We start from the raw sequence: 25862 nt of genomic DNA, 5'->3' as shown, positions 1-25862 counted from the left end.
ATTTTTCAAGACTGTTCTCTTGGAATCAAAGTGTAATGGCACTTTCATAGCCGTCCTTCTTGAACAGAAAACTGTAATGGTATTGCCTTGATGCTGGAATCATACAAAATAAATATTATATCTCTGATTCTTCTCTCATTTAATTTTTTTCTGTGCTTATCTAGAGGAGAGTCAAACTAAGATTTAGACGAATATAAATAGAAACAAGCCCCAAAGTATAGTAGTGCAACCCAGTCTTAATTTGAACCCAGTCTTTTACTGACAAAAGTCTCCTTTTAGGAGACTATTGTAATTGTTGTTAATCCTTTGAATACCTTTCCTTTTCAGAAGGATTTTTCAAGTAAAGTAGTTCTTAAGGCACGTTCACTTTCAACCTGCCTAAAAATGCTCTTCTGTCAGTGCACATTTCTGCTTTATCAGAGGAGAGCATGCTCAGGATTGGTGCCAGGTGATAGGCGAGGCTGCCTCCAAAAGTAACTCTCAAAAACTACTCTTTAGTGGGGCCCTTTGTGGTCAGAAAAAAATGTGATACAGTATAATAAAAGAGAAAGATCAGAGGAGTTAAGTAACTTTGAAATAAGAACATTAATTCTCTTGTTTTTGTCAGGACTGTGGCATGTTTAAAATTCTGTGAATCTTATTTTTTAAGAGGTTCCAAGTGCCCTGCAAATACCTCAGGATTAATTTTTTTTAGATTACACACTGGCCAACAGTTGCTCTTTGTTGCCCTTGTTCCTGTCCCAAATTTTACCTCCCCCAAACAAAAACAGAACCAAAAAACCCTGCATTTTGATTTTGGGGAAATTTTGCTAAAATGGGGCTTTAAAAATAATCCCTGGCTGGATTGACTAAATTTGCAGATGTCCAGCGTTGCCAAACCATTTGCTGTCTGCCAGCACTAAGCATGGTCACCAGTTTTAACCATTTAGCTCTCTATTTCAGGTTACTTACATTCAGTACACATTGTGAATATTCATCTTCCAGGGGTGCATTAACTCTTAGGCCAGAGTGTTTCTGTTCCATTTAAGAAAAGGTGTCTCTCCTCCTAAGTGAATACACCTCCTCAAAGTGAGCTGTTAACACTAATCACACCTTAATAGTGGGGCTATTTTTAAAGGTGTTATGCTATTTTCATTTTATGCTTCTAAATAAACATTTACATTACAAAGCATTCTTAGAGTGTGTTTGTGCTAAGTAGGATCGCCATTTTGTTAGAGATCAGTAACAATATTTATTCATTTCCCTCTTCCATCCTGGACTATAACTTGATAAAATGGACTGGGCTGGGGGTAGGAATGGAGCTGTGAGAGTTAGACTTAAACTATTATAGAATAATAGACTCATGCTTGTTGTGTGCATTTTGTATGTAAAACTAGGGCAGTGTCTTACAGAACGCTATCACTGTGTCTCAAATCTGACTTGCCAGCACGTAGGAAGTTTGTTTTGGTTTCAAAATGTACTTTACCCCATGGTGGCTGGCAGGGTACAATACTATTGACATCACTGTGTTTCAAATAGAAAATTAACAAGTAGCTACTGTTGTGATTGCAGATTGCCTTCCCAGTGCCTGTGAGAGAATGCTTTTTCTTTTGGACAGCAACACTTCTCAGCCCCTTGGTACCGTTAAATCAGCCAATGGGGCTGCCAGAATAGGGATGAACACCAACAAAAGACTGAAGAGCAGAAAAACTGTTAATAATGCAAAAATCTTTAATCAGTTTCCAAATTGATGTGAAAGATAAATAATTAAAAAAAAAATCTCTCCCACTCACAGCTAAGTTTTGACAGTAGGCCAGGTTCAGAGCCTGATCTCTCCAGAGAGGAGTATCCTTTCCCTCCACCCAAAACCCTGGCAAATTCCCAAAGGAAAATAAGCTATTTTGTATTTAGAACAAATTGCCACTGTTTTCACCAGTGATGTAGCCCTATTTCCCAGACTTTGAAACTTGAAATACAGAAAGTTCTTGTATGACCAAAGAAGAAATATGGTGAATGAATGATCAAGGGTTTTTTTTTTGTTTTTGTTTGTTTGTTTTTTAAACCAAATCCTCGTAAACAGATAAGAGAGGGAATGAGACATATGCATAGAAACTAAGTTGAGCACAGAATGGACATCAAGTAAGCAATTTCTGTTAAATCACTTTGGAGATTGGGTTCCTTGTGGGAGTTCAGTAGAGAACATATGCCTCTGGAACCAGAGTTTAATTATTTTTTTCAAATGAGGCCGTCAAAAGTCAAGTCCCCCTTAGAGGTGAATGCAGGACAATAAAAAGGAAATAACTTATGCGTTCTGTACTGTAGGCTTCAAGCGATCAGCAGTCCTGGGAGCTTGTAAAACTATACAGACGTGAGTCTCTCATCTCATCAAATGAGATAAAAACTGTTCTTTTAATTTTTTTCTCCCTTGCATTGTGGAGTATTTCTTTTTAGACTTTCCCTCTCATACCTGGGTTTTCTTAGCTTTTTTATTTTTTTCTGTTTTCTTCTTCGTAATTGCCTTCCTGTCATCATACTTGTTATCATCCCCATTTCTTGAACAACAGCTGGAACAAAGGCCAAACTTAAATCAGTCAGATTTTCTGCTTGCTAGGAGGCCTGTCAGTAAGGTCAGAAAGTTGATATTGGTGACCAAAAGACTGGATTTTAAAAAATTATCTGTGAATTTTGGGAGAAGAATCAAGATGGCGGAGTAGGAGGACGTGCCCTCACTCCCTCTTGCAAGAGCACCGGAATTACAACTAACTGCTGAACAACCATCAACAGAAGGACACTGGAACTCACCAAAAAAAACCACCCCACATCCAGAAACAAAGGAGAAGCCGCAATGAGACGGTAGGAGGGGCGCAATCGCATTAAAATCAAATCCCATAAATGCTGGGTGGGTGACTCACAAGCTGGAGAACAGTTATACCGCAGAAGTCCTGAAGGTTCTGAGCCCCACATCAGGCTTCCTAACCTGGGGGTCCAGCAACAGGAGGAGGAATCCCCAGAGAATCAGACTTTGAAAGCCAGTGGGATTTGATTGCAGGACCTCCACAGGACGGGGGAAACAGAGACTCCACTCTTGGAGGGCACACAAAAAAAGTTTGCTCGCCAGGACCCAGGGGGAAGGAGCAGTGACCCCATAGGAGACTGAACCAGACCTACCTGTTGGTGTTTTGTTTTAGGGTTGCCTGCAGAGGTGGGGGGCAGCTGTGGCTCACCGAGGAGACGGGCACTGGCAACAGGGGTTCTGAGAAGTGCTCATTGGCGTGAGCCCTTCCAGAGTCCACCATCAGCTCCACCAAAGAGCCTGTAAGCTCCAGTGCTGGGTTGCCTCAGGCCAAAGGACCACCAGGGTGGGAACACAGCCCCATCCTTTGGCAGACAAGCAGATTAAAGTGTCACTGAACTCCACCCACCAAATCAGATTAAAGTTTTACTGAGCTCCACCCACTCAACCCAACCCACCATCAGTCCCTCCCATCAGGAAGCACCCATGAGCCTTCTAGACAGCTTCCTCCACAAGAGGGCAGACAGCAGTATCAAGCAGTATCAGCAGTATTTCATCTTGTGGAACTGAAAATCACAGCCACAGAAAATGAAAAGGCAAAAGACTTTGTACCAGATGAAGGGACAAGATAAAACACCAGAAAAACAACTAAATGAAGAGGAGATAGGCACTCTTCCAGAAAAAGAATTCAGAATAATGATGGTGAAGATGATCCAGGACTTTGAAAAAAGACTAGATGCAAAGATTGAAAAGTTGCAAGAAAAGTTTACCAAAGACCTAGAAGAATTAAAGAACAAACAAACAGAGATATGCAGCACAATAAGTGAAATGAAAAATACACTAGAAGGAACCAATAGCAGATTAACTGAGGCAGAAGGGCGAATAAGTGACCTGGAAGACAGAATGGTGATAATCACTGATGCAGAAAAGAATAAAGAAAAAGGAATGAAAAGAACTGAAGACAGCCTCAGAGACCCCTGGGACAATGTTAATTGCACCAACATTCACATTATAGAGGTCCCAGAAGGAGAAGAGAGAAAGAAAGGACCTGAGAAAATACTGGAAGAGATTATAGTTGAAAACTTCCCTAACATGGGAAAGGAAAAAATTATCTGTGAATTTTATTTGACATTGTTGACTTAGTCCTCCATCACTGTAAATACTTGAATAAGTCATTCTGTTGTAACGGCTGCAATTCCCAACCCTCTGCTTAACCATTAAAAGAGATGTCGACTCTAAAGAAGAGTTGGTTGGAGTTGTCAGTTACTCTACATGTAGTCATCTTTTGTGGTGACCTCAGCTGCACACCAAAGTATCTATAAGCAAATCTCTCATGAATGTTGGCCTGCCATCTGATTATACTGTTTGGAGGCCCCTGTATTAATTACCTCAACTTTGGTGAGTTAGAGAGGTCCAGAAATATCCACTAGAAATATTTACATCCCTTCTCCCCACTGTGGGCCAGTCATTCTGTTTGGTTATTGGAAGAACTGAAATGACTAAAAAGTATGGATTCATTCTTATCTAGAGGATAATTAAAATATAATGTTATTAATGTAAAAATTGAGTATTAATTATCTGAGGAAAGGATATGGCAAGGAAGGCCTCATGGAAGAAACAGTAGTTTGGCTGTGGGCTGACAAATGAATTAGATTCTTACTAGTGGATAGTGGAGGAAAGGGTATTCCAGGTAGAGAAATCGATGAATACAAACCTGTGGTTTGTGGAAGAGGTTTGCAAAAGGAAATGGATAATGGTAAGTGGGGCTGGAAAGCTGGTAGGCAGAAGGCCAAACTATAGCATCTTCACACAGATAACGATTACTACTGGCATCTTTAAAAAATTTTTACAGCATCTAATTCAGTGGCATAATAGGGTGTAGCTCGTTGTTTCCTGATGGTCATTGTTATTGACTGAGTGGCACTTCATCCTCTGCATATCTCTGAGATGTAAAGACTAAATAAAATTTCAGTCCACACGGACTCTGTGTAGTTTAAGAAAGAATATGTCCCTAAATAGGCATTTCTCAAAAGGAGACATACAGATGGCCAAGAGGAACATGAAAAGCTGCTCAACATCACTAATTATTAGAGAAATGCAAATCAAGACTACAAGGAGGTATCACCTCACACCGGTTAGAATGGGCATCATCAGAAAATCTACAAACAATAAATGCTGGAGAGGGTGTGGAGAAAATGGCACCCTTTTGCACTGTTGGTGGGAATGTAAATTGATACAGCCACTATGGAGAACAGTATGGAGGTTCCTTGAAAAACTGAAAATAGAATTACCATATGACCCAGCAATCCCACTACTGGGCATATATCCAGAGAAAACCATAATTCCAAAAAACACATGCACCCCAATGTTCATTGCAGCACTATTTACAATAGCCAGGTCATGGAAGCAACCTAAATGTCTATCAACAGATGAAAGGATAAAGAAAATGTAGTACATATATACAATGGAATATTACTCAGCCGTAAAAAGGAACGAAATTGGGACATTTGTAGAGACATGGATGGACCTAGAGACTGTCATACAGAGTGAAGTAAGTCAGAAAGAAAAACAAATTTTGTATATTAACACATATATGTGGAATATAGACAAATGGTACAGATCAACCGGTTTGCAAGGCAGAATTAGAGACACGGAGGCAGAGGACAAACATATGGACACCAAGGGGGAAAGCTGGGGAGGGGGAGTGAGGTGGCATGAATTGGGAGATTGGGATTGCCATGTATACATTACTAATAAATTAGAAAAAATACATCAAATTGTACGCTTTATATGCAGTTTATTGTATGTCAATTATATCTCAATAAAAGTTCTTAAAAGAATATGTCACGATTTGATATCATTAATTTATTGAGTACCCACATCTCTTCCCCCGCTCACTTGCCACCTCTCCACTCTTTCTCTCGCTAAACCTTTGAAAGACATAATCCCAACAGTAATTCAGAATTGATGTTCTAAAGTCCCGAGCTCTGATAGTGATCTGTAGTAACGTGCTCTAATAGTTTTAACGTAGATTCCTAGAGGTCCTGGGTTGCAGTATGAAATAATGTAAGATTTATTTGAAGTCTTCTTTTATTTTAAAAAAATACTTTGCATTATCTGTGCTTGTTTTTATATAAAATAGTGTTCTTTTTCCAAATCTTTGAGGAAAATTATGACTTCTGGAAGGCATACTATATTTAACTTTCTGGCTTTAAATAGTCTCTGGCTCCCTACCCTAAGAACTACTCTGATTTTATTAGGAGAAAGTGACCTTAAAAAGGGTTTGAAGAATGAGTAATGTATATCTCAGCCTTACTGATGTTTTTTCTTATCTTGTATATAGATGAGCCCTTTAGTGCTGAGTGGATAATGTGACTGTGGAATAATTTATACTATTATAATATTATGTAGTTTATATAATTTACAACTTCATTTTAACACTTGTTGATATTCCTAGCCGGTTATTTTACAAGCCGGTTATTTTCAGTTGGTATTGAATTAAGAGGAATGTTAACGAAAGCAGCTTTTTTTCTGAAAAGTGAGAAAAGGGTCCTAGCTATTCTCCTAAGTTTTAAGTTTGTTGTCATTAAGCCCTATGACACCACAGTCAATTCTGACGCTAGGAAAATGCCACTTACCAAGTTACTCACTGGAAGTTAATAGTCTGTTTATTTTTTATCAAGTAGGTAATATGTAAGTTGTAAATGAAACATGTAATTATCACGTGCCATTTTATGGGAATAGCTTGTTTAATGCTTATTTCACAAATAAGCTGAACAGCAGAATATGATCATATTTGTTTTTGTAAATAAAATTCATGAGTAGCATGATTGTGCTTGGTATCTGGATCCATTTTTAATGCCATTTTTTTAATAAGAAAAGGAGGCAGGCAGGTTTGTTTTGTTTTTTGGTAACTTTGGAGATTTTCAGACATTCTCTACATGTTACATTTTAGAGAAATGCTGGAATATAAAATGTGTAGGATAAGCAGCTAGCTGCTGTCATGTGCAAAAGTGTTGTGTAGGGAGTTGGGAAACCTGGCCACAAGCCACTGCAGCTTTGAAGAATGTGGCTCAAGGGAGGACTCACAGCCCATTGCGTAACGTTCAACAGAGAAGAAAATACAAGTACTGTCCCTATCACTTGTTTTCCATTTTTATTTAGTTCCTTGGCAAAGTCTTGGTATCCCGTAGTGGAGGAATGAAAGACAAGCAAGTTCCAGTGAAGGACCATGCCTCCAAGGGCGTCAGCCAATCGGTGGTTTGTGAGGCTGGGCAGGCGTTAAATTTCTTATTGTTGTTGGGCAGAGGGATTAGAGTTTCAAGAGACAACTTGGAAAACATCATCGTGTGATACTTGCGATTTTTTTCTGAAAGGGAATTCTTTCCTCTCTCCTCCCTCAATATTGTGTGCTTCTCCTGGTTGATATACCTATGGTTTAAAATATCACAGCTACTAGCAGGGGCCATTTTATAGCAAAATCATTTCCGCTCATGTTCTGTGATATTTCAGTTTGGCAGTAGCGTTTACAAGGTTTGAAATCAAAAGCAGCACTGGTTCCTTCAGGGGAAAATGATCCCAATCCACCAAAATAAAAGCCAAACAGACTCTAATTGTTCTGTTTTCTACCAGGGGCTTGCCCTTTTTGAAGGTGTGGGGAATTTTGATAGGACCTTCTCTCTAATGGGGCTAGTCACTGGGAATTGCCTCTTCCCCTGGGTAAAACCCACTTTTAATCTCATTTTAAAACAGTCCTCAAAATGTCTTTGAAAATAAAAGTACTTTGCTGTCTCTCCATTGTCTTGCCCCCTCCCTCTCTGCAAGGAGACTCTGGTTTTCTCACTAGCCACCTCCTGCTGCAATGTCTAATCCTAACTTTGCTTTATAGTCACTCATGCTAAATTAGCAAAGATTTTAGTTGTGCAGTTTTTATTGAGCTATTGATGTGTTGTGGAAAGTTAAGTAAATACTAACTAGGATGCTAAATTTTTTTCCATCAAGTCTAATTATGTAAGCTTTATAATGTCATGTTTTTTCCTATTGGTGGTTAGTCTAGTGTTCATCAGAATACTCAGAACAGCAGCCTTAACTTTCCCCAACCTTCTTACCCTACTTTGACTAAAGGTACAGGACCCTGCCTTTCATGAATCCTTCTTCTTTATGTCAGTTCTTCCACTCCTTGAAGACTTGAAAAACATCATCTTATGATACTTGCAATTTTTTTCTCAGTACATAAAGATTTTCAAATCAAACCAAGCTTTTTTTCTTTTCTGTCTCGTCCTCTTTTCTTCCCCCATTGTCTTACAGTTCATGATTTGGCAGCTCCGTACAGGAGACTCTTGAGCCACCAGTCACATGAGAATGAAGGCAAGAAAAGAAAGGACCAGATGGCATCAAAAGATATGCCTTTCTAGGTCATTGGTAGTTAAGCTTGCAATCTGGTTACCAGCAGGGAGACTATGGGGGAAAGGGTGGAGAGCACCATTGTAAGGGAAGAAGAATTTTGCCATACAGTTCATTTTGTAATTTGCTGGAGAGAAAAAACTTACACATGGAAGAGAATGGATTTTTGGATTTAACTTTCCAATTTACAGTCACAGAGAATCCATTGCATTTACTTAAAAGTGGCATATAAGCATATATGAAAAACTGTGTGCAGTATTTGAATGGCAGCTGAAAAGCGTGGCTCCGCCTTGGTCAGCTGCTATCCTTTAACTTCCATTAACCCTTTGTTATTTTATTCTCCAAATGCCTGATTCACGAAGTACAAAAACTGGAGGAAATGACAGTTGGCTCCCACACATACCCCCGTCCCCACAGAAGAGCAGAGTACCTCATTCACCACTCATCCTTCATATTATCTACTTTGGAGGACCCTGTTTACAAAACATGGAAAATGGCATCACTGACCTTTGTGAGACATGATGTCTTAGGGTATGTTTTCTTGGTATAAACTGTATCTTGAAGCACATTTAAAATTACTTGACTGAAGAAATGTTCAATAGCGGAACGCTCCTACACTGGTGGTGGGAATGTAAATTGGTCAGGCATTATGGAAAACTGTAAAGTTCCATATAAGGAACTGCAAAGGTTCCTTAATAAACTAAAAACAGAACTACCATATAATCCAGCAATCCCACTCTTGGGCATATATCCAGAGAAAACTCTAGTTCAAAAAGATACATGCGGACTTCCCTGGCAGTCCAGTGGTTTAGACTCTGCACTTCCAATGCAGGGGGCACAGGTTCGATCCCTGATTGGAGAACTAAGATCCCACATGCCGTGTGGCCAAAACCAAACCAAACCAAACAAAAAAACCTCTATGCCTGTGGTGATAGTTACACAACTCTGTAAATATACCAAAAAATCATTGAATTGTACAAGTAAAGCAAGTGAATTGTATGGTATGTAAATTATAACTCAGTAAAAATTTTTAAAAAATATATGCACCCCAGTGTTCATTGCAGCATTATTTACAGTAGCCAAGACCTGGAAGCAACCTAAATGTCCATCAACAGATGAATCAATAAAGAAGATGTGGGGCGGGGGGTTGGGGGGGTGTATTTAAATATAAAATGAAATATTACTCAGCCATAGAAAGGAATGAAATAATACCATTTACAGCAACATGGATAGACCTAGACATTGTCATATTAAGTGAAGTCAGAGAAAGACAAATATCATATAATATCACTTATATGTGGAATCTAAATTAAATGATACAAATGAACTCATTTGCAAAACAGAAATAGGCTCACAGATGTAGAAAACAAACTTACGGTTACCACAGGGGATAGCAGGGTCCGGGTAGGGGAGATAAAGTAGGAGTTTGGGGCTAGCATATACACACTACTATATATAAAATAAACAACAAGGACCTACTGTATAGCACAGGAAATTATAGTCTAGATCTTGTAATAGTCTATAATGGAAAAGAATCTGAAATATATATATATGTATGTATATAAAACCAAATCACTTTGCTGTACACCTGAAACTAACACAGCTTTGTAAATTAACTGTATTTCAGTTTAAAGAAATGGTTAAAAAATTGACTTAGCTGAAGAAATGTTCAATAGTGGCTAATAAAAAAATATTTTAGAGGGGCAGTCTGCCTTACCTGTTCATTTAGGCATTACTTACACCTTGACTCCTTTGACCTGGGCAGCTCCTGATTTGACAGTGCTATTGTAGATCACAGATGCTGAACTTGGTTGATATTTCCTTATAGAATTACAACTCAGTTGTTTTCTCTTGAATGAAAAAAACTAAGGTATTTTTAATTTTAAATTTAAACTTGGTCCCACTATGTGAACTTTGAATCCTTTACTCTTTTAATTACCTTGAAAATCCTCGCTTTTTTCATAAACAAATTCAGTATCCCTCAAGTTCAAAGTCAAGTTTCAACCTCTTTTATAAGGCTACCCTCTCCAATTATAATCTCTCGTTTTATTCAGATTCTGTTGCCCTTGGTATCTATATGACTCATTTCACTGTGAACCAAATGAAACAAGACAATATGTTTCATTCTACAGTCTAGATTATAAGCTCTTAAAGTTTACATTTCTTTTTTTACTTCTCTTACTCTTAAGTGTCTGGAACATTGCTGAGTACACAAATCATGTAATAAATATACAACTGAATGATTTTTAAAAAAGAAAAAAAAAGACATTTTAATATTGTTTATTTCTGCCTAGATTTTACTTTTTTCCACGTTAAAGCATACTTTTATTTTTTTTATCTTTTTTTAAAATTGAAGTATAGTTGATTTACAATGTTGTGCCAATCTGCTGTACAGCAAAGTGACTCAGTTATACACATATATACATTCTTTTTTTTAATATTCTTTTCCATTATGATTTATCCTAGGGAATTGGATATAATTCCCTGTGCTATACAGTAGGACCTTGTTATTTATCCATTCTAAATGTAATAATTTGTATACACCAACCCCAAACTCACAGTCCATTCCTCTCCCTCCCCGCCTCCCCCTTGGCAACCACAAGTCTGATCTCTATATCTGTGAGTCTGTTTCTGTTTTGTAGATATGTTCATTTGTGCCATATTTTAAATTCCACATATAAGTGATATCATATGGTATTTGTCTTTCTCTTTCAGACTTACTTCATTTAGTGTGATAATCTCTAGTTGCATCCATGTTGCTGCAAATTCTGCTTAGATTTTAATATGACTTTAACTTAGCTCTTACAAAACAGAAAATTGACCAACCCATTTTTTTCGTGATATGAAACTATATGGTAAGGAGTCATTGTGAAGTTTCTTAAGCTAAAAGTTCCTGTATATGCACTGAATTTCTGGGTCAAATAATTTAAACAAAATTGACAAGTTATCCCTGTGGCAAAATAGTTGTTAACTTTACTAGTTAGTTGCTTTGTTAACTTTTTTAGATGACTGAATTCAGAGCCCCCTTGGGAGCCGCTAATTATTGCAAGAGAGACACCAGTTTCTCTCCATCCTCCAGTCATATCATATGAGTTCAGGTGTTAGGCATATGCTATAATAATCCTAATGAAGAGTTTAAAGGCACTTTTTACTGTGAACTTCATTTTGTTTAGTTTTAGTCTGTTCAGCAAGAGCACTCTGTGATCATGTGAGAGTCCTCACCTAAGAGATTTTCCAGTTAAAAATGAAAATTCTGCTAAAGGTTCTATGATTTGGGGTAGCACAGCAAGGGAGGAGAGTGACTTTAAAGTTGTTAAATCTCATTTAAGGAGAATCCACTGATAAACCTTTAGGGAAATTTTTTTTTTTTTTAATTGGCTGTGTTGGGTCTTTTTTTTTTTTTTGCTGTGCGCGGGCTTTCCTTTTAGTTGCGATGAGTGGGGGCCTCTCTTCCCCGTGGTGCACGGGCTCCTCACTGCCGTGGTCTCCCCCGTTGAGGAGCACGGGCTCCAGGCACGTGGGCTTCAGTAGTTGCAGCACATGGGCTCAATAGTTGTGGCTCACAGGCTCCAAAGCGCAGGCTCAACAGTTGCGGCGCACGGATTCAGTTGCTCCGCGGCATGTGGGATCCCCCTGGAGCAGGGATCGAACCCGCGTCCCCTGCACTGGCAGGCGGACTCTCAACCACTGCGCCACCTAGGAAGCCCTAGGGAAATTTTTTAAAAATTTTCTTTATCCACATTAGGTATGTCAGGTTTCAGCCTGGAGCCAATTAGTGGGTTTGAGTTATTGAACTCAGTAAAGAGATTTGGAATGGAAATGCTAATGGACTTTTAACTCTAGCTGGGCTAGTGGGTACTAGAAAAATCTTGACAATTCATCAGCCAAATCTCTGACCTTACTACCCTAAATCGTCCTTGCTTATCAGTGACATAATTGGTTGCCTTCTTCTATCCCTCTTTGAAATTGCTAGCCTTTGAGAATTTCTCTTGACATTATTTCCTATGTATTAAGACAGAGAAAGCAGTTTGGTAGGTGAGCTAGTAAAACCATTTTGACCCTCCTTGAGGAGAAAATGGAGGGTGTGTTTTTGTGGGGCAGTTGAGACCGTTGTTGAATGTTCAATTATAGCTCTTTAAGGAATAGAACCCATTTGTGGATTTTCTTTTCAGATATACTATTAACTGATGAATTATGTTATACCTTATGAAGCACAGGACCAGATATGTGAACTGGTATTGTTTTAGGGTAAAATTATGTACCCAGAACTCTCACCATGGTAATCATAGTTCCTTGCAGGGTACAGGGAATGTAAATACATGAGGCTCTCTGCTAGCGTTTCCAGGAGAAATTTTCCCTAACTTGCCCACAGGATGGGTGTATTGAAGAATACAGTGACTTTTAGTGAAGAATTCTTCACCTGGCTCTTTTCCATGTGTAGAAAATTGGAGGTAGGTAGTAAGAGAGAGGGGAGAGGGAAACAAAAATGAAAAGCTAATGATAGCTGGTACACTTAGATATTAGGAAGCAGGGGACTATTTGGGGGTTGTTGTTTCAGTGGCTAGAATTGACCTCAGGGCTATGTAATTTTGCCTAATCCTGTCCTCACTGGCCACAGAGTTTTGCTGTTTCTGTTGTGTTGGATCATATGAAGTTGCAATTTTTATAAGTGAGAAATGGTTGAATATCAGAAATTTTATATGATTCAACCTAATACATAATAACAAATACTGTAGTATGCCTACAATTGTGGAGAGGGGTATGTGTGTGTGAGTGAAAGGTGGAAGGGAGGAAGTGGAAATTTGTGAGCATTTTGGGGTACTCTGAAACTGAAAACCTCTACTCTAGCCTGTGGTTTTACACATTCAAAATCAAATAGTTGCCCAAATATGTTTTCCTACTTCCACAGTAATATAGTTGAGACAGTTTATGGGGCAGGTTAAAATTAAATCACCTCTGACAGAGTTTACCATTGGGGATAATAATCTGAAGTGACTGATGCCTGCAGAGTACAACAAAAATGGCAGAGACTGAAAACCAGGAGGCACACCTGGCATTTGCATGCAGATACTTTGTTGAAACTGAAGAATTAGGGTTGTAACATGGTAATAAACTGAACAATGTGCAGATTCTTTTTTGTCTTAAAATAGGCTTTAGGAAGTTTTTAACAGAATATTCAGGCTGTACTGATTTGACTTTTTTGTCTTAGACGAGCTCATCTTCGCCTGTGTTTAGAACGCTTAAAAGTTCTGATTCCACTAGGACCAGATTGCACCAGGCACACAACACTTGGTTTGCTCAACAAAGCCAAAGCGCACATCAAGGTAGGAATTTTTTTGTCATATTTTCACCTGATTCTCTCAGTCCTGCTCTCTTTTTAGCAGTGATTCCTATTCATATATATTAGCTAGCACACAATGCCCTCCTTTAATAACTGACCTCAAGAGAAATTTTCTGAAAACTTATCAGCTAATCTGATGGGAGCAACATAACCTGATTACACTAAATTGTTTTGACAGCATGGCCATTTGAAGAGCTGAGAATACTAGGAAAATAACAATTACCCTGCTGATACCCTGAAGGAAGGCAGTTGTGCCCTCTGGTGGAGATGACTTCATTTGGCTGTGTCCCTCAGTATTTTTCCATCAGACTATACTGCAGAGCAAGTTTCTCTTTCGTGGCATAACTTGACAGACTTTGAGAATTCTGTACTGTTCTTGTAATGTAGCATTCATTACACATGCACGCACACACACACAAAGTGAAGAAAGAACTATTTTTGATGTTTAAAAATACAAACCTATGTATGTTTTATATATACACACATATACTTGTATAGTCATTCATGTTTTCCCTGTCAAAAAAGAAATTTTTTGAGATGTTAGGTAGGAATCAGTTCTATTGTTTGTACTATACTACACACAAACGTAAATATCACTTTATCATTTTAGAAACTTGAAGAAGCTGAAAGGAAGAGCCAGCATCAGCTAGAGAATTTGGAACGAGAACAGAGATTTTTAAAGCGGCGACTGGAACAGCTGCAGGGTCCTCAAGAGATGGAACGAATACGAATGGACAGCATTGGATCAACTATTTCTTCAGATCGTTCTGATTCAGAGCGAGGTAGGCCGTGAGCTTCTTCCCTGATGAGACACTAAGCATCCCTTTATCTGAGTTTAGAGAAGGTAGGTTGGATGGCACTGTATTTGCTTCCTTCTTTTTCACCAGCACTGTATGTAAGCATTCTAGATTTTTTGCAATCACAACATTGTCTAGTAATGCCTATATGAACTATAAAATTCTTTTTCTTGATTATATATATATATATTGCAAATTTTCGACTTTGAAACAATTTTAGACTTAAAGAAAAGTTGTAAGACTTCTGTAGAAAATTGTTCTCATATACCCTTCATCCTGGTTCCCCTAATGTTAATATGTTATGTAACCATAGTACAGTTATTGAAATCAGGAAATTAACATTCTTGCAATACTATTTTTTTAATTAATTTTTATTGGCGTATGGTTGCTTTACAATGTTGTGTTAGCCTCCAGTGCACAACAAAAGGAAGCAGCCATACACACACAGATATCCCCTCCCTTTTGGACTTCCATCCTGTTTAGGTCACTACAGTGCATTAGGTAGAGTTCCCTGTACTATACAGTATGTTCCCATCAGTAGTCTGTTTTATACATGGTATCAATACAATGTATGTGTGTCAGTCCCTGCAATACTATTAATTAATCTGTAAACTTTATTCAAATTTCACCATTTTTCCCAGTAATGCCTTTTGTCTGATCCAGGATCCAGTGCAGGATCCTATATTGCATTAGATATTTCTTCAGTCTTTCTTTCACGACCATGACACATTTGAAGAATATTGGTCAGTTATTTTATACAGTGTTCTTCAATTTGGGTTTGTCTGTTGTTTTCTAATTAGATTGAGGTATTATACATTTGGGGGAAGAAATATCACAGAAGTGATGTTGTGCCCTTCTCAATTCATTGTATCAGGAAGATACATGATGTTGATATGTTTTATTACTGGTGATGTTACTTTTTATATCTATATTTTAAAGTACCACACCCTTTACTTCTTTTAACATCTGTCCCAGAACATTTCTCTTTGGCAGAATTAAAGAACAAAAAACAACCAGAAAAAAATTGTTTGAATCTTACTGATCTGCTCATTTATAGCTCCCACTACATCAGGCCTCACACCACAATAAAAGATCTCAGAGGTGAACTTCAGTGCTCACAAGATTTTGAGGATTCCAAAACAAAAAAAAGAAAATTTTGTAAAATTTCTTTCGACTTTTTATTATGGAAAATTTTAAACATACACAAAAATAAATAGAATAATGATCTCTTATGTACCCATCATCCAACCTGAACAGCTGTCAACATTTTGTCATTCTTGTTCTCACCTGTTCTTTACCACCCTTACCCCCTCACCATTTTTTCTGGAGTTTTTTAAAGTCAAATCTCAAGTAACATTATCATTTTGTTCCTAAATACTTCAGTATGTGTCCTTAATAAATAAGACTTAAAAATATATAATACTATTATAATATCCCACAAAATTAGTAAAATCAGATAATCCTATTTAATGTTATCTAATACCCAGTCTCTGATAGATTTTCTCAAAGATGGCATCTTACCATTGGTATGCTTGAATTAGAATCCAAACAAATTACATTTGTTTGTACCTTTTAAGGTACAGTTGGCCCTTGAATAACACAAGTTTGATCTGCACAAGTGCACTTATGTGTGGATATTTTTCAATAAATACAGCACTACACGATCCATGATTGGTTGAATCTGCAGATAGGGAGGGCTCACTGTCATGCTAGACTCAGATTTTTGACTGTGTGGAGGGTTGGCATCCCTAACCCCCATGTTGTTCAAGGGTCACCTATACTTCTATAATAGTTTTTCCTTTCTCACTTTTTTTTCAATGCCATTTATTTCTTGTAGAACCTGGGAAACTGGGTTGTTTTTTAATAGAGTTTCTCACATTCTGGATTTGGCTGAATGAATCGTCATGATGTTATTTAACATGTTCTGTCCCTCATATTGCTTGTAAACTGGTTGGTAGATCTAGGGGCTTGATAAACTTCAGGTTCTTTTTTTTTTTTTTATAAATTTGTTTTATTTTATTGGATGTGTTGGGTCTTTTCTGCTGTGCACGGGCTTTCTTTTTAGTTGCAGTGAGTGGGGGCTACTGTGTTGTGGTGCGCGGGCTCCTCATTGCCGTGGCTTCTCATTGCGGAGCACGGGCTCTAGGCGCGTGGGCTTTAGTAGTTGCAGCACATGGGCTCAATAGTTGTGGCTCACGGGCTCTAAAGCACAGGCTCACTAGTTGTGGCGCACGGGCTTAGTTGCTCTGCGGCATGTGGGATCTTCCTGGAGCAGGGCTGGAACCCGTGTCCCCTGCATTGGCAGGCGGATTCTCAACCACTGCGCCACCTAGGAAGTCCCCTTCAGGTTCTTTTTTGAGGCAAGAATGCTTCATGGGTGGTGCTGTGTACTTCCTGTTGCATCAGTGTTATTTTTAATTGTCCCACCATAGTGATAACATGGGTCACTGGGTTTGGCATCTTGATACATTTATGCAAATATATCAGCCTTTCACTTAATAGTTTTAACAGTCATTGATGATTGTTGCCCTGATCATTATTTCATTAGGTGTTACAAAATAGTGATTTTCTAATTCTGTCATTCTTCTTGTGTTAAACTCTTTCTTCTTTAAAGAGAACATTTCCTCATCAACTTTTTGGTTACCCTCAAATAACCAAAAAGTGGGCACCTCCTTGTACCCGCTTCACCTCCAGATTTCAGAGAGAGAGTATGTTTTCATCATTATAGTTCTCATTTTTTTTAGTATTCCCAGAGTGCAAGTACTTTATCAAGTACCATTCTCGTTCTTCTCTGGCAGCCCTCTTTCCCTTTTCCCAGGGACTTTTAGTAGCATCTCTAGTCCATTTGGCTAGAGCAGTCTCTCATTTTACTTTGAGTTCGGCACGCTCTGTTGGATAGGGTGTCTTGATTTTGTTTCCCAAATGTAGGTTGAATGAGTGCTCTGTGATACTGGGAAACACTAAATAAATAGCCTGTGAAGCATTATGGATATGAAACAAATAGTTATGAACTCATAGGATTATTTGTACAGCCTATTTGGACAACTGCCTGAATTTTAAAAACAGATTGCTAAAACGTTTTGAAGCAACAAGCCCTTTTGAAAATTATGCTCTTTAAAATAACTTACTCTGTCTTCTTGGGCTCAGTTAGAATCTGCTTTTCCTAAAGTGATTGTGTGATCAGTGTAAACAGTTAAAATCAGTGTCAAATATGAAACATCAAGCTTTGAGTTTAAGAGAATTGAAGAATATTGAGTCCATCCTAGCTGTTAGGAGAGAAAATAGTCTTTCAACTGCTTTTTTAAAAAAAAAATGTATATTGCTTTTTATATATTACTGGTGATTGTATATGTAGTATTTAACAATTAAAATATTTATAGATAGTTGGGTCATATATGTATCTTAGATTTTTTTGTCAAGTTTAGTTTTTGAAGTAAAGTTAAATACCACCAGTATTAAAATAAAATGCCTTTACTATAATCTTTACTATAGATCTCACTATAATTCAGAGACTTTAAAGCCTCACCTTCATTTCAAGCTATATTTGATGCAAGAAAATTAAATTGAAGACAGATCTCTCAGAGTACACTTTATAATGACTGGCTAATTTTGGTTACCAAATAGTCAGAGATTTTTTTTTTAAACTCTTTATTGGAATATAATTGCTTTACACTCTTGTACCAGCTTTTGAGGTACACCAAAGTGAATCAGCTGTATTTATACATATATCTCCATATCCCCTCCCTCCCGCGTCTCCCTCCCACCCTCCCTGTCCTGGCCCTCTAAGGCATCCCTCATCATCCAGTTGATCACCCTTTGTTATACAGCAACTTCCCACTAGCTGTCTGTTTTACAGTTGGTAGTGTAAATATGTCTATGCTACTCTCTCACTTCGTTCCAGCTTCCCCTTCGCACCCCTCCCCCCCAACCCCGTGTCCTCCAGTCCATTCTCTGCATCTGCATCCTTATTCTTGCCCTGTCACTGGGTTCATTGGTACCATTTTTTTTTAGATTCCGTATATATGAGTTAGCATACAGTATTTGTTTTTCTCTTTCTGGCTTACTTTGCTCTGTATGACAGACTCTAGGTCTATCCACCTCATTACATATAGCTCCATTTCATTCCTTTTTATGGCTGAGTAATATTCCATTGTATATATGTGCCACATCTTCTTTATCCATTAATCTGTTGATGGACATTTAGGTTGCTTCCATATCCTGGCTATTGTAAATAGTGCTGCAACGAACATTATGGTACATGTTTCTTTTTGGATTATGGTTTTCTCTGGGTATATGCCCAGTAGTGGGATTACTGGATCATATGGTAGTTCTATTTTTAGTTTTTTAAGGGACCTCCAAACTGTTTTCCATAGTGGCTGTACCAACTTACATTCTGACAAGTCAGAGATCTTTATGATGAATCCTAGAAGTCTGTATAGAACTATCTGTAGAGTGATACCACCAAAGGGCCCAGATGGATACATTTTCTAGTTCACCTATATTAAGTTTATGCATTTTTTCGCCCTTTAAGGCAACTCTGCTTAATAAACATCACTGAGAATTAGTTTGTAGTTTAATGCAAAACAGATGTTGTTAAACCACTTGGGGATGTGATCTTTTAATATTGAGCACTAATTCCTACATAGGTCAAGTGCTTCTGGTGGGAGGTCTAGACGGACTGGCGTCAGAAGCTTTAGTAAACCTGTTGCCTAAATTGAGACCACCACTGTAACCCAGACATTTCCCTCGCAAAATATATCCCGGTGTCTCTTCATCTTAGAGACCACTGATAATAGTTTGTATAACAATTAGTTTATACTACAGAAATTAGTTTACATAACAGTTTATATAACAATTAGTATTATAATAAATAGTTTGTATAACAATTGGTTTATACTACAAAAGGTAACTACTTTTCTTCATGCCCTGTTAGTTCTTAAAAGTGCACATGTACTAGGTTACTAATGTTCTTCCTTTTTTCCCTTTGACAGAGGAGATTGAAGTGGATGTTGAAAGCACAGAGTTCTCCCATGGAGAAGTGGACAATATCAGTACCACCAGCATCAGTGACATTGATGACCACAGCAGCCTGCAGAGTATTGGGAGTGACGAGGGTTACTCCAGTGCCAGTGTCAAACTTTCGTTCACTTCCTAGAACCCAGCATGACATAACAGTGCAGGGCAAAATATTCACTGGGCCAATTCAATCCAAACAATCTCTTAAAGTGGGTTCATGATGCAGTCTCCTCTTTAAAGCTACACAAAGCTATACTTGAACAAAAGGGTCAAGAGACCTCTATTTAAGCAAATACTTAGCAAAAAAGTGGGGCAGAGCCTCCCCAGCAGAACAAATGTTCATAATATTCATATTTGAAAATCACAGTTTCTAATGGCAGCAGAAAATGTGTGTGAAATTTTCTCAATTTGATTTAGTTGATTTGAAAGAGGACATTGGAGATACCATCCTTTTTTTCTTGTCTAGTTTGCTCATACTACATTGATTGAGTAGACACATTTAAGGATGGGATTATGAACGCCTCCTGAGCTTTTTGGTCCTAAAACAAACAAAAACCAAATCTATAGTAATGACAAGACAAGATAATCAGGCATTAGTCTTGGATAACTAAAGAGCTATTAAAACTCAGCCTGGCACAGCTTATCATGAAGCCTGTGGATGATCAATTCTTTAAAAAAAAAAAAAGCTCATTTCATGCTCTGCAAAAGGAGAGACTCCCATGAAGCCTTTTGAAAGGGATCATCATGCAGCTCAGCTTTCTGCTGGATTCCATGCTAAGCAAGCTAACCTTATCCTGCATTGTTAGCACTAGGGCACCCAGCCGCCAGCTCTACAGTCAGCTGCCCTTAGGCAGCATGGGGCAGTCTGTGTGCATGACAGCCTCTGCCACACAGGGCCTGAGTTTGGATTGAGGGGCCAGAAGGAAAAAGCTCCATGTGCCTCTGTGTCTGCGTGGGCCAGAAGAGTTGTGCACGCAGATTAGCAGGCCAAGGTCTGAGCCACGGCAGCATTTTTATTTCAGATTTTGATAACTGTTTGTATGTGTTGAAAACCAAAATGACATCTTTTTAAAGCTTGTCCATAAAAAACATAGACGTCTTTTATAGTGAAAAACACATGGGAAAAAAATCATCTATTTTGATGCAGCATTTGATAATGATAAAACACCTCACACCTCTTTATAGTGCACAAACTGAATGAGGTCTGGGCTAAGTAGAAAAAAGGTCAATGCTGTTTTTGTTTTCTTTTAGAATCATTACCTTTTACCATCTTTTAACCATCTGATATCTATAGTAGACACACTATCATAGTTAACATAGTTAAGTTTGGCACTTGTTTCATTTCAATGTAAAGATTTGCTCCCATTTTCCTACAGGCAGTCTCTCTCCTTCCTCACAATCCCATCGTGCAGGTGCTATTGTTGCTCTTGTCAATATTTTCCAAAATGTTATTTTAAGTGAAATTTCTAACCTGCACTTTGATGTCATGTGTTCCCTTTGTCTTTCAAACTCTTAGGTTCTTCCCTGGCCCTCTCCCTTACCCCGGGAAGCCTTAGAGACTTTACCCTGGCTCTTTGGACTTTGTATACCTTAAATAATTTAACTATCCTTAATTACTTAAAAAAGAAAAAAAACAGCTTTATGATTTTCATAACTTATTGCTGATTTTAATGGGTTAATTTCAGTCCTATAGTTTTATTTTGTTTAGATAGGGCTGGACAAGGAAAAAGAAAATAAAGACAACCATATTTAGCAGTGCAGTTGTGTGTGTAATGTTAGACTATCCTTTGTAAGTAGCACTTTTAACAGCTCTCACTGCTTCTATGTATGAAGTGAACCATCTTGGTTATACACAAGGCCTCATCATATACTTACTTGTTCTTGTGCTCTTCCTGTGCCTCCAAAAATATTTTGTCCTTGATTGTGGTATGTTTGAGTGGAAGAAATTCTTTGAAGTAGATGTGTGAAAAACTGCATGCCTTTAGAAGCCCATTATTAGAACTTGCTACTTCAGGTGCTGGGGACTTAATGAAAAACATGATAAAAGAAGTTCATTTCTGTGGCCTAGGTAAATTATTTCTGGTTTCATTTATAATTACTTCTGGCCAGGTCAAAATGTTGCTCTATATATTTGCTTACTTTTGACTTTCCCAAGGGAAACAGTTTGAAGACTCTGCTAACTACCATGGAAAGTAAATGGAAGCCAGTGACTGAGCTTCCATTTTGTTATTCCAATGGCATTCACTTGCATCACTTGCTGAGGGCTGGAATTTGGGACTTCATTTAGGTGAACTTGAGGTGCTGCCATTTTGTTGTACATGTACAGGATGGTGGGCTGGGAAGCCTTTGTCACGAATCTATAGTACCTATTTCAATTGCCCCCTAAATTACTCCTTCCCTGAATTGGTTTTCCTTGGGGGAGGGGGATGGATTGTATGATCAATAAGAAGTATTAATTTTTTTAAAAGACAAATCAACTTTGAAGATACAAAAAGTTAACTGCAAGAAATAAAAATTGTGAATGAAGAATACCCGAGTGCTGTTTGTACCACCCTTCTCTGTGAAGGAAAAAATATGAATAAGCATCCATACCTTGAGAGGCAACTATCTCCTTAATGTCTATGTTGATACTACTTCCGTGGTCTGAATTAATGGCAGTTTAAATCACTGCCATTTCCTGTTGTATAATTTACAACAGGTGCCTTCTTGACTGACAATTCCATGTAACCTAACTGCAGATGGTTTAATGTACCCAATAACCATAATTTCTTCAAATTACAAAGCTATTTGTCATTCTTATTATCTGTCCTCCAAATAACTTTTTAGGGAATCCCTTTGACTATACTATTAATCAAATTGTAAACCAGCCTGGAAGTTCCCATTTAGTCCTCACTAACCTGAGTTAACGTTGCCCCCCCTATGTAAAATGTCTGAGTGATGTATTAATAGGTACAGGTAAATCTTATTTCTGTGCTTATCATTACCAAAGGAGAGTGGGATTAAGTCATTGTGACTCTAGTTTCTGATTAGAATAGGTATGAGAAACTCCAGCAGAAATGCCTTTCCTAGGGCCGTAACAATGACAGCTTTTAGCATTATGAAGGGATTTTAAAAGGCAGTGAGGACTGTTAAGGGAAGGCTCCTAACCTAAAGGCCACACTGCATCCTTGGTCATTTCTCATGAGGAAGTTGTTTACCCTCTCGGGGAAGGTTTTTTTCAAGGGTTTGTTTTCTTTCACTTGAAGAAGCAACTAGCTGCCCTTTCTCTTATTATCCTTCCACCTCAAAAACTCCATACTCCCTCACAAAAAGAGCATAATAGGGGAAGAACAAGGGTTTTGGCTCCATTTAAATAGCAGTTCTAACATTTGCTAAGGACCCTAGGCAAGTTGCTAAATTTCTTCATGGAGACTGTTTCCTCCTGAAAAGTTGACAGAAATACTACCTCTATTTTGAAAGACTGTTAAGGATTAAAACTGACATGTAATCTGCTCCACCGGCACAATCTAGGAGTTTATAGCACCGAAAGGAAATTAAGAGGTATATACTTCCCTAACTTTCTCTGATGAATGCAACCTTCTAATCTCTTTGTCCTTAATATTGAATTTTAGTTATTCTGACTCTGGATCTTGCAGAAAAAGACATTCTATTAATAAAATGATTCATTTTCACAAAATTCTGTGGCAGGTTATACATTGTAAGAAGTCAATATTGACATCCTATAGAAATTTTTAAATAAAGGCTTTATAAGGTTCATGTATCATCTGTTTTAGTGATTACCTGGTCTTCCTAAAAAAAGGAAAAGACCTGAGCTTGAGCATTAGTGCTGGCCTGGCCATGAAAAAAAATCTTATTGGCCTATGTACCAGATCTCACAGGAAACTAGTTTTCTTGTAGAATAATACATCTGATTCTTGTAAATAATAAGTGTAGCTCAAAATAGATGTGCTGGCTGACAGCTTCAGTTGTTTACCTTCTATACAGTAATTATTAGGGGAAGTGGCTTAAATGGAGCTCTTCTAAAGTACTGCCAACTTACTATAATTTTGGAATATTTTCCATTTTCTCAAGCTCTTAGCTATGGAGGAATGCTTTTAAAATCTTCACTAGTAGGACAATAATTGGGATATTTTAGATTTTCACACCAGGGCACAGAACAGCATTGTAAAAACATAACAAAAGCCATAACATCTCTCTAAAATGTATATGAGAAATGCAAACTTAAGTCAGTTGTTTCTAAATTAGGAGCTTCATCACACTCACTCTGAAAGCTAGGTCAACTAAACCTGGCAGTGCTTTTGGAGGGAAAGATTCTAGGCAAAAGAACCAAAGGGATACTTACTCCTTCCTTGCATACTTCTGAGCAATGAACAACTGGACAATTATCATATATTAAAGACTAGCCTAGCTGCAGATCTCAGGCCTCTAGTTTTCCCAGGATATAGAGTCAAATGTTTCCTCCAAGCCTGAATTCTTTTGTTTCTCTGGTCAGAAATTCACTGCATCTTGCTACAGTGAGTACAGGGCTTGAAAGGGGAAAAAACAAAAGCACATCAGTTTCTCCAAAAAAGGAATATCATGAGCCAGCAAAATAATAACCATGATCTTTAGGCCTTGATAAAGTAGCTCTTCACACAAAAACAAACCTTTTCTTCCAATGAGCATAACCATGGCTGCTTTAGCTGTGCTCTTTAAAAAACAAAAAGTAGGGAAACAAGTTACAATTTTAATAATTCCAGTAACAAGTCTGTACTGGTTTTGTAAAAAATGAACTGGTGAGATGCTTGATGGAAGTAAAGTGCCAGTTTTTATTTCTGGGAACTAAGATGACTTAAGCATCCAAAATTTGATATTTTTAGTTTAGCTGTCATCTACCACAAACCCAGCATTATTCTCAGATCTGCTTTTCCCCACTCAAGGCCACAAAAAAAACCTTTATATACATAAGCTAAAAGGCAGAAAAGGCAAGTGAGGACCCTCACAGAAATTAACACCTTCATCTGTTTTTCTTTTCTTGTTTTACTATTTTGGGCTAGGCCAAAACAAATTCTTAAAACGTCAATATTGGTTTCTGAGCCTCGAGATGTTTCCTAAGAATATATCTTTAGATATGCTTTTTTAAAAAGTCATAGTATAAGGGGATTCAGTAACTTTTGTTTTGTTTAAAATATGGCATTACCTGTTATTTTGCCTGCTATGCTCTTCCTCTCCACTGCAGTAAAAATTCAGTTTAACTTGCAACTCAAAAATCCTAGATATAAAGAACGTTTACATTTACTGTTGAACTTGTAAATTACCATTTATACTAACTGGTTGTTTCACAGTTTAATACAAATACTTGATACAGTTCAGCACATGTTTATTGAACTCTCTTAAGTATTTTAACAAATACAAAACCTTGTTGGTTTTAATAGATTTTCTTCCTTTTTTGTATTTCAGTTAATACCAAGTTGAGACAAAAAGCCAAATCAAAGCTTTAAAAATATTTGGCTTACTTGCAAGTGGTATTTTTCACCTTATATAATCACAATCTACAGACACAACTTACAAAACTATGAATTTCGTTACCTAATGGTTTTCCCTTGCTATTTTAAAGGCAGACACAGCATTAAAACTGCATTGTAATGGAAACACGCACACGCACACCCTTTGTTGTGAAAGATACAAGCATTTAAAAAAATGTTACATTAAATGGATGCATTTCATTTTGGTTTGGTGCCTAAGTCTTCATAATTGGGCTCAGAAAATTGCCACTTACAAAGGAAGTTTTTTTCCTTCATTTCAAATATCAAACTGTTTCCACATTTAACCTAAAGCACGGTGCTCAGCCAGGGATGCACATCAGAATCACCTGTGGCGTTTGTCAAAAAACAGACGTAGCTTGGCCTGGATAGGCCTGGGGTAGGAACCAGATCCAAGAATCCCTCTCATTTTAAACGAATTAAGAGTGATTTTATACTAGGAGTATACTCCTCTTCCCATTAAGAAAAAAACCCTAAGATATTCTAATACAAAAATTTAAACCTTTACCAGGATTACTTAATTATGTCTTATGACTTTAGTAATTTGGTAACATTTCAGTAGTACATTTACAAGCAATAGTATTATTTCCATTATAATGTGAATTGTTATTGTACAAATTAAGGAAAAAAGATCAGTCACCATTACCTCTGCACAGTAGTAGCAAACTCTCCTATCTATAGTGCTTACAGCATACCAGGTACTCTACTAAACACTTTACACTCACTCATCCTTACAACGGAATGAAACAGATATTAATTTCATTCTACAGCTGAGAAAACTAAGGCAAAGA

General features: G+C 37.7%; 1 protein-coding gene across 4 annotated transcripts in view; it reads left to right on the top strand.

Annotated features, from left to right (window-relative positions):
- Positions 1-22075, top strand: part of MXI1 (MAX interactor 1, dimerization protein) — an 83883-nt gene extending 61808 nt beyond the window's left edge. For all 4 annotated transcript variants that reach the window (XM_057737290.1, XM_057737289.1, XM_057737293.1 and 1 more), the window contains 3 exons: positions 13605-13719; positions 14347-14518; positions 19525-22075. In XM_057737290.1, coding sequence (XP_057593273.1) covers positions 13605-13719; positions 14347-14518; positions 19525-19688 — 451 coding nt within the window. In that variant the 3' untranslated portion in view covers positions 19689-22075. The remainder of the gene's footprint in view (positions 1-13604; positions 13720-14346; positions 14519-19524) is intronic.
- The last annotated feature ends 3787 nt before the right edge of the window (positions 22076-25862 follow it).

This window comes from Hippopotamus amphibius, chromosome 5 (assembly GCF_030028045.1).
Source record: "Hippopotamus amphibius kiboko isolate mHipAmp2 chromosome 5, mHipAmp2.hap2, whole genome shotgun sequence".
Taxonomy (NCBI): Eukaryota; Metazoa; Chordata; class Mammalia; order Artiodactyla; family Hippopotamidae; genus Hippopotamus; species Hippopotamus amphibius.
Note: the sequence above shows the minus strand (reverse complement) of the source record. Positions and strands in the feature narration are given on the sequence as shown.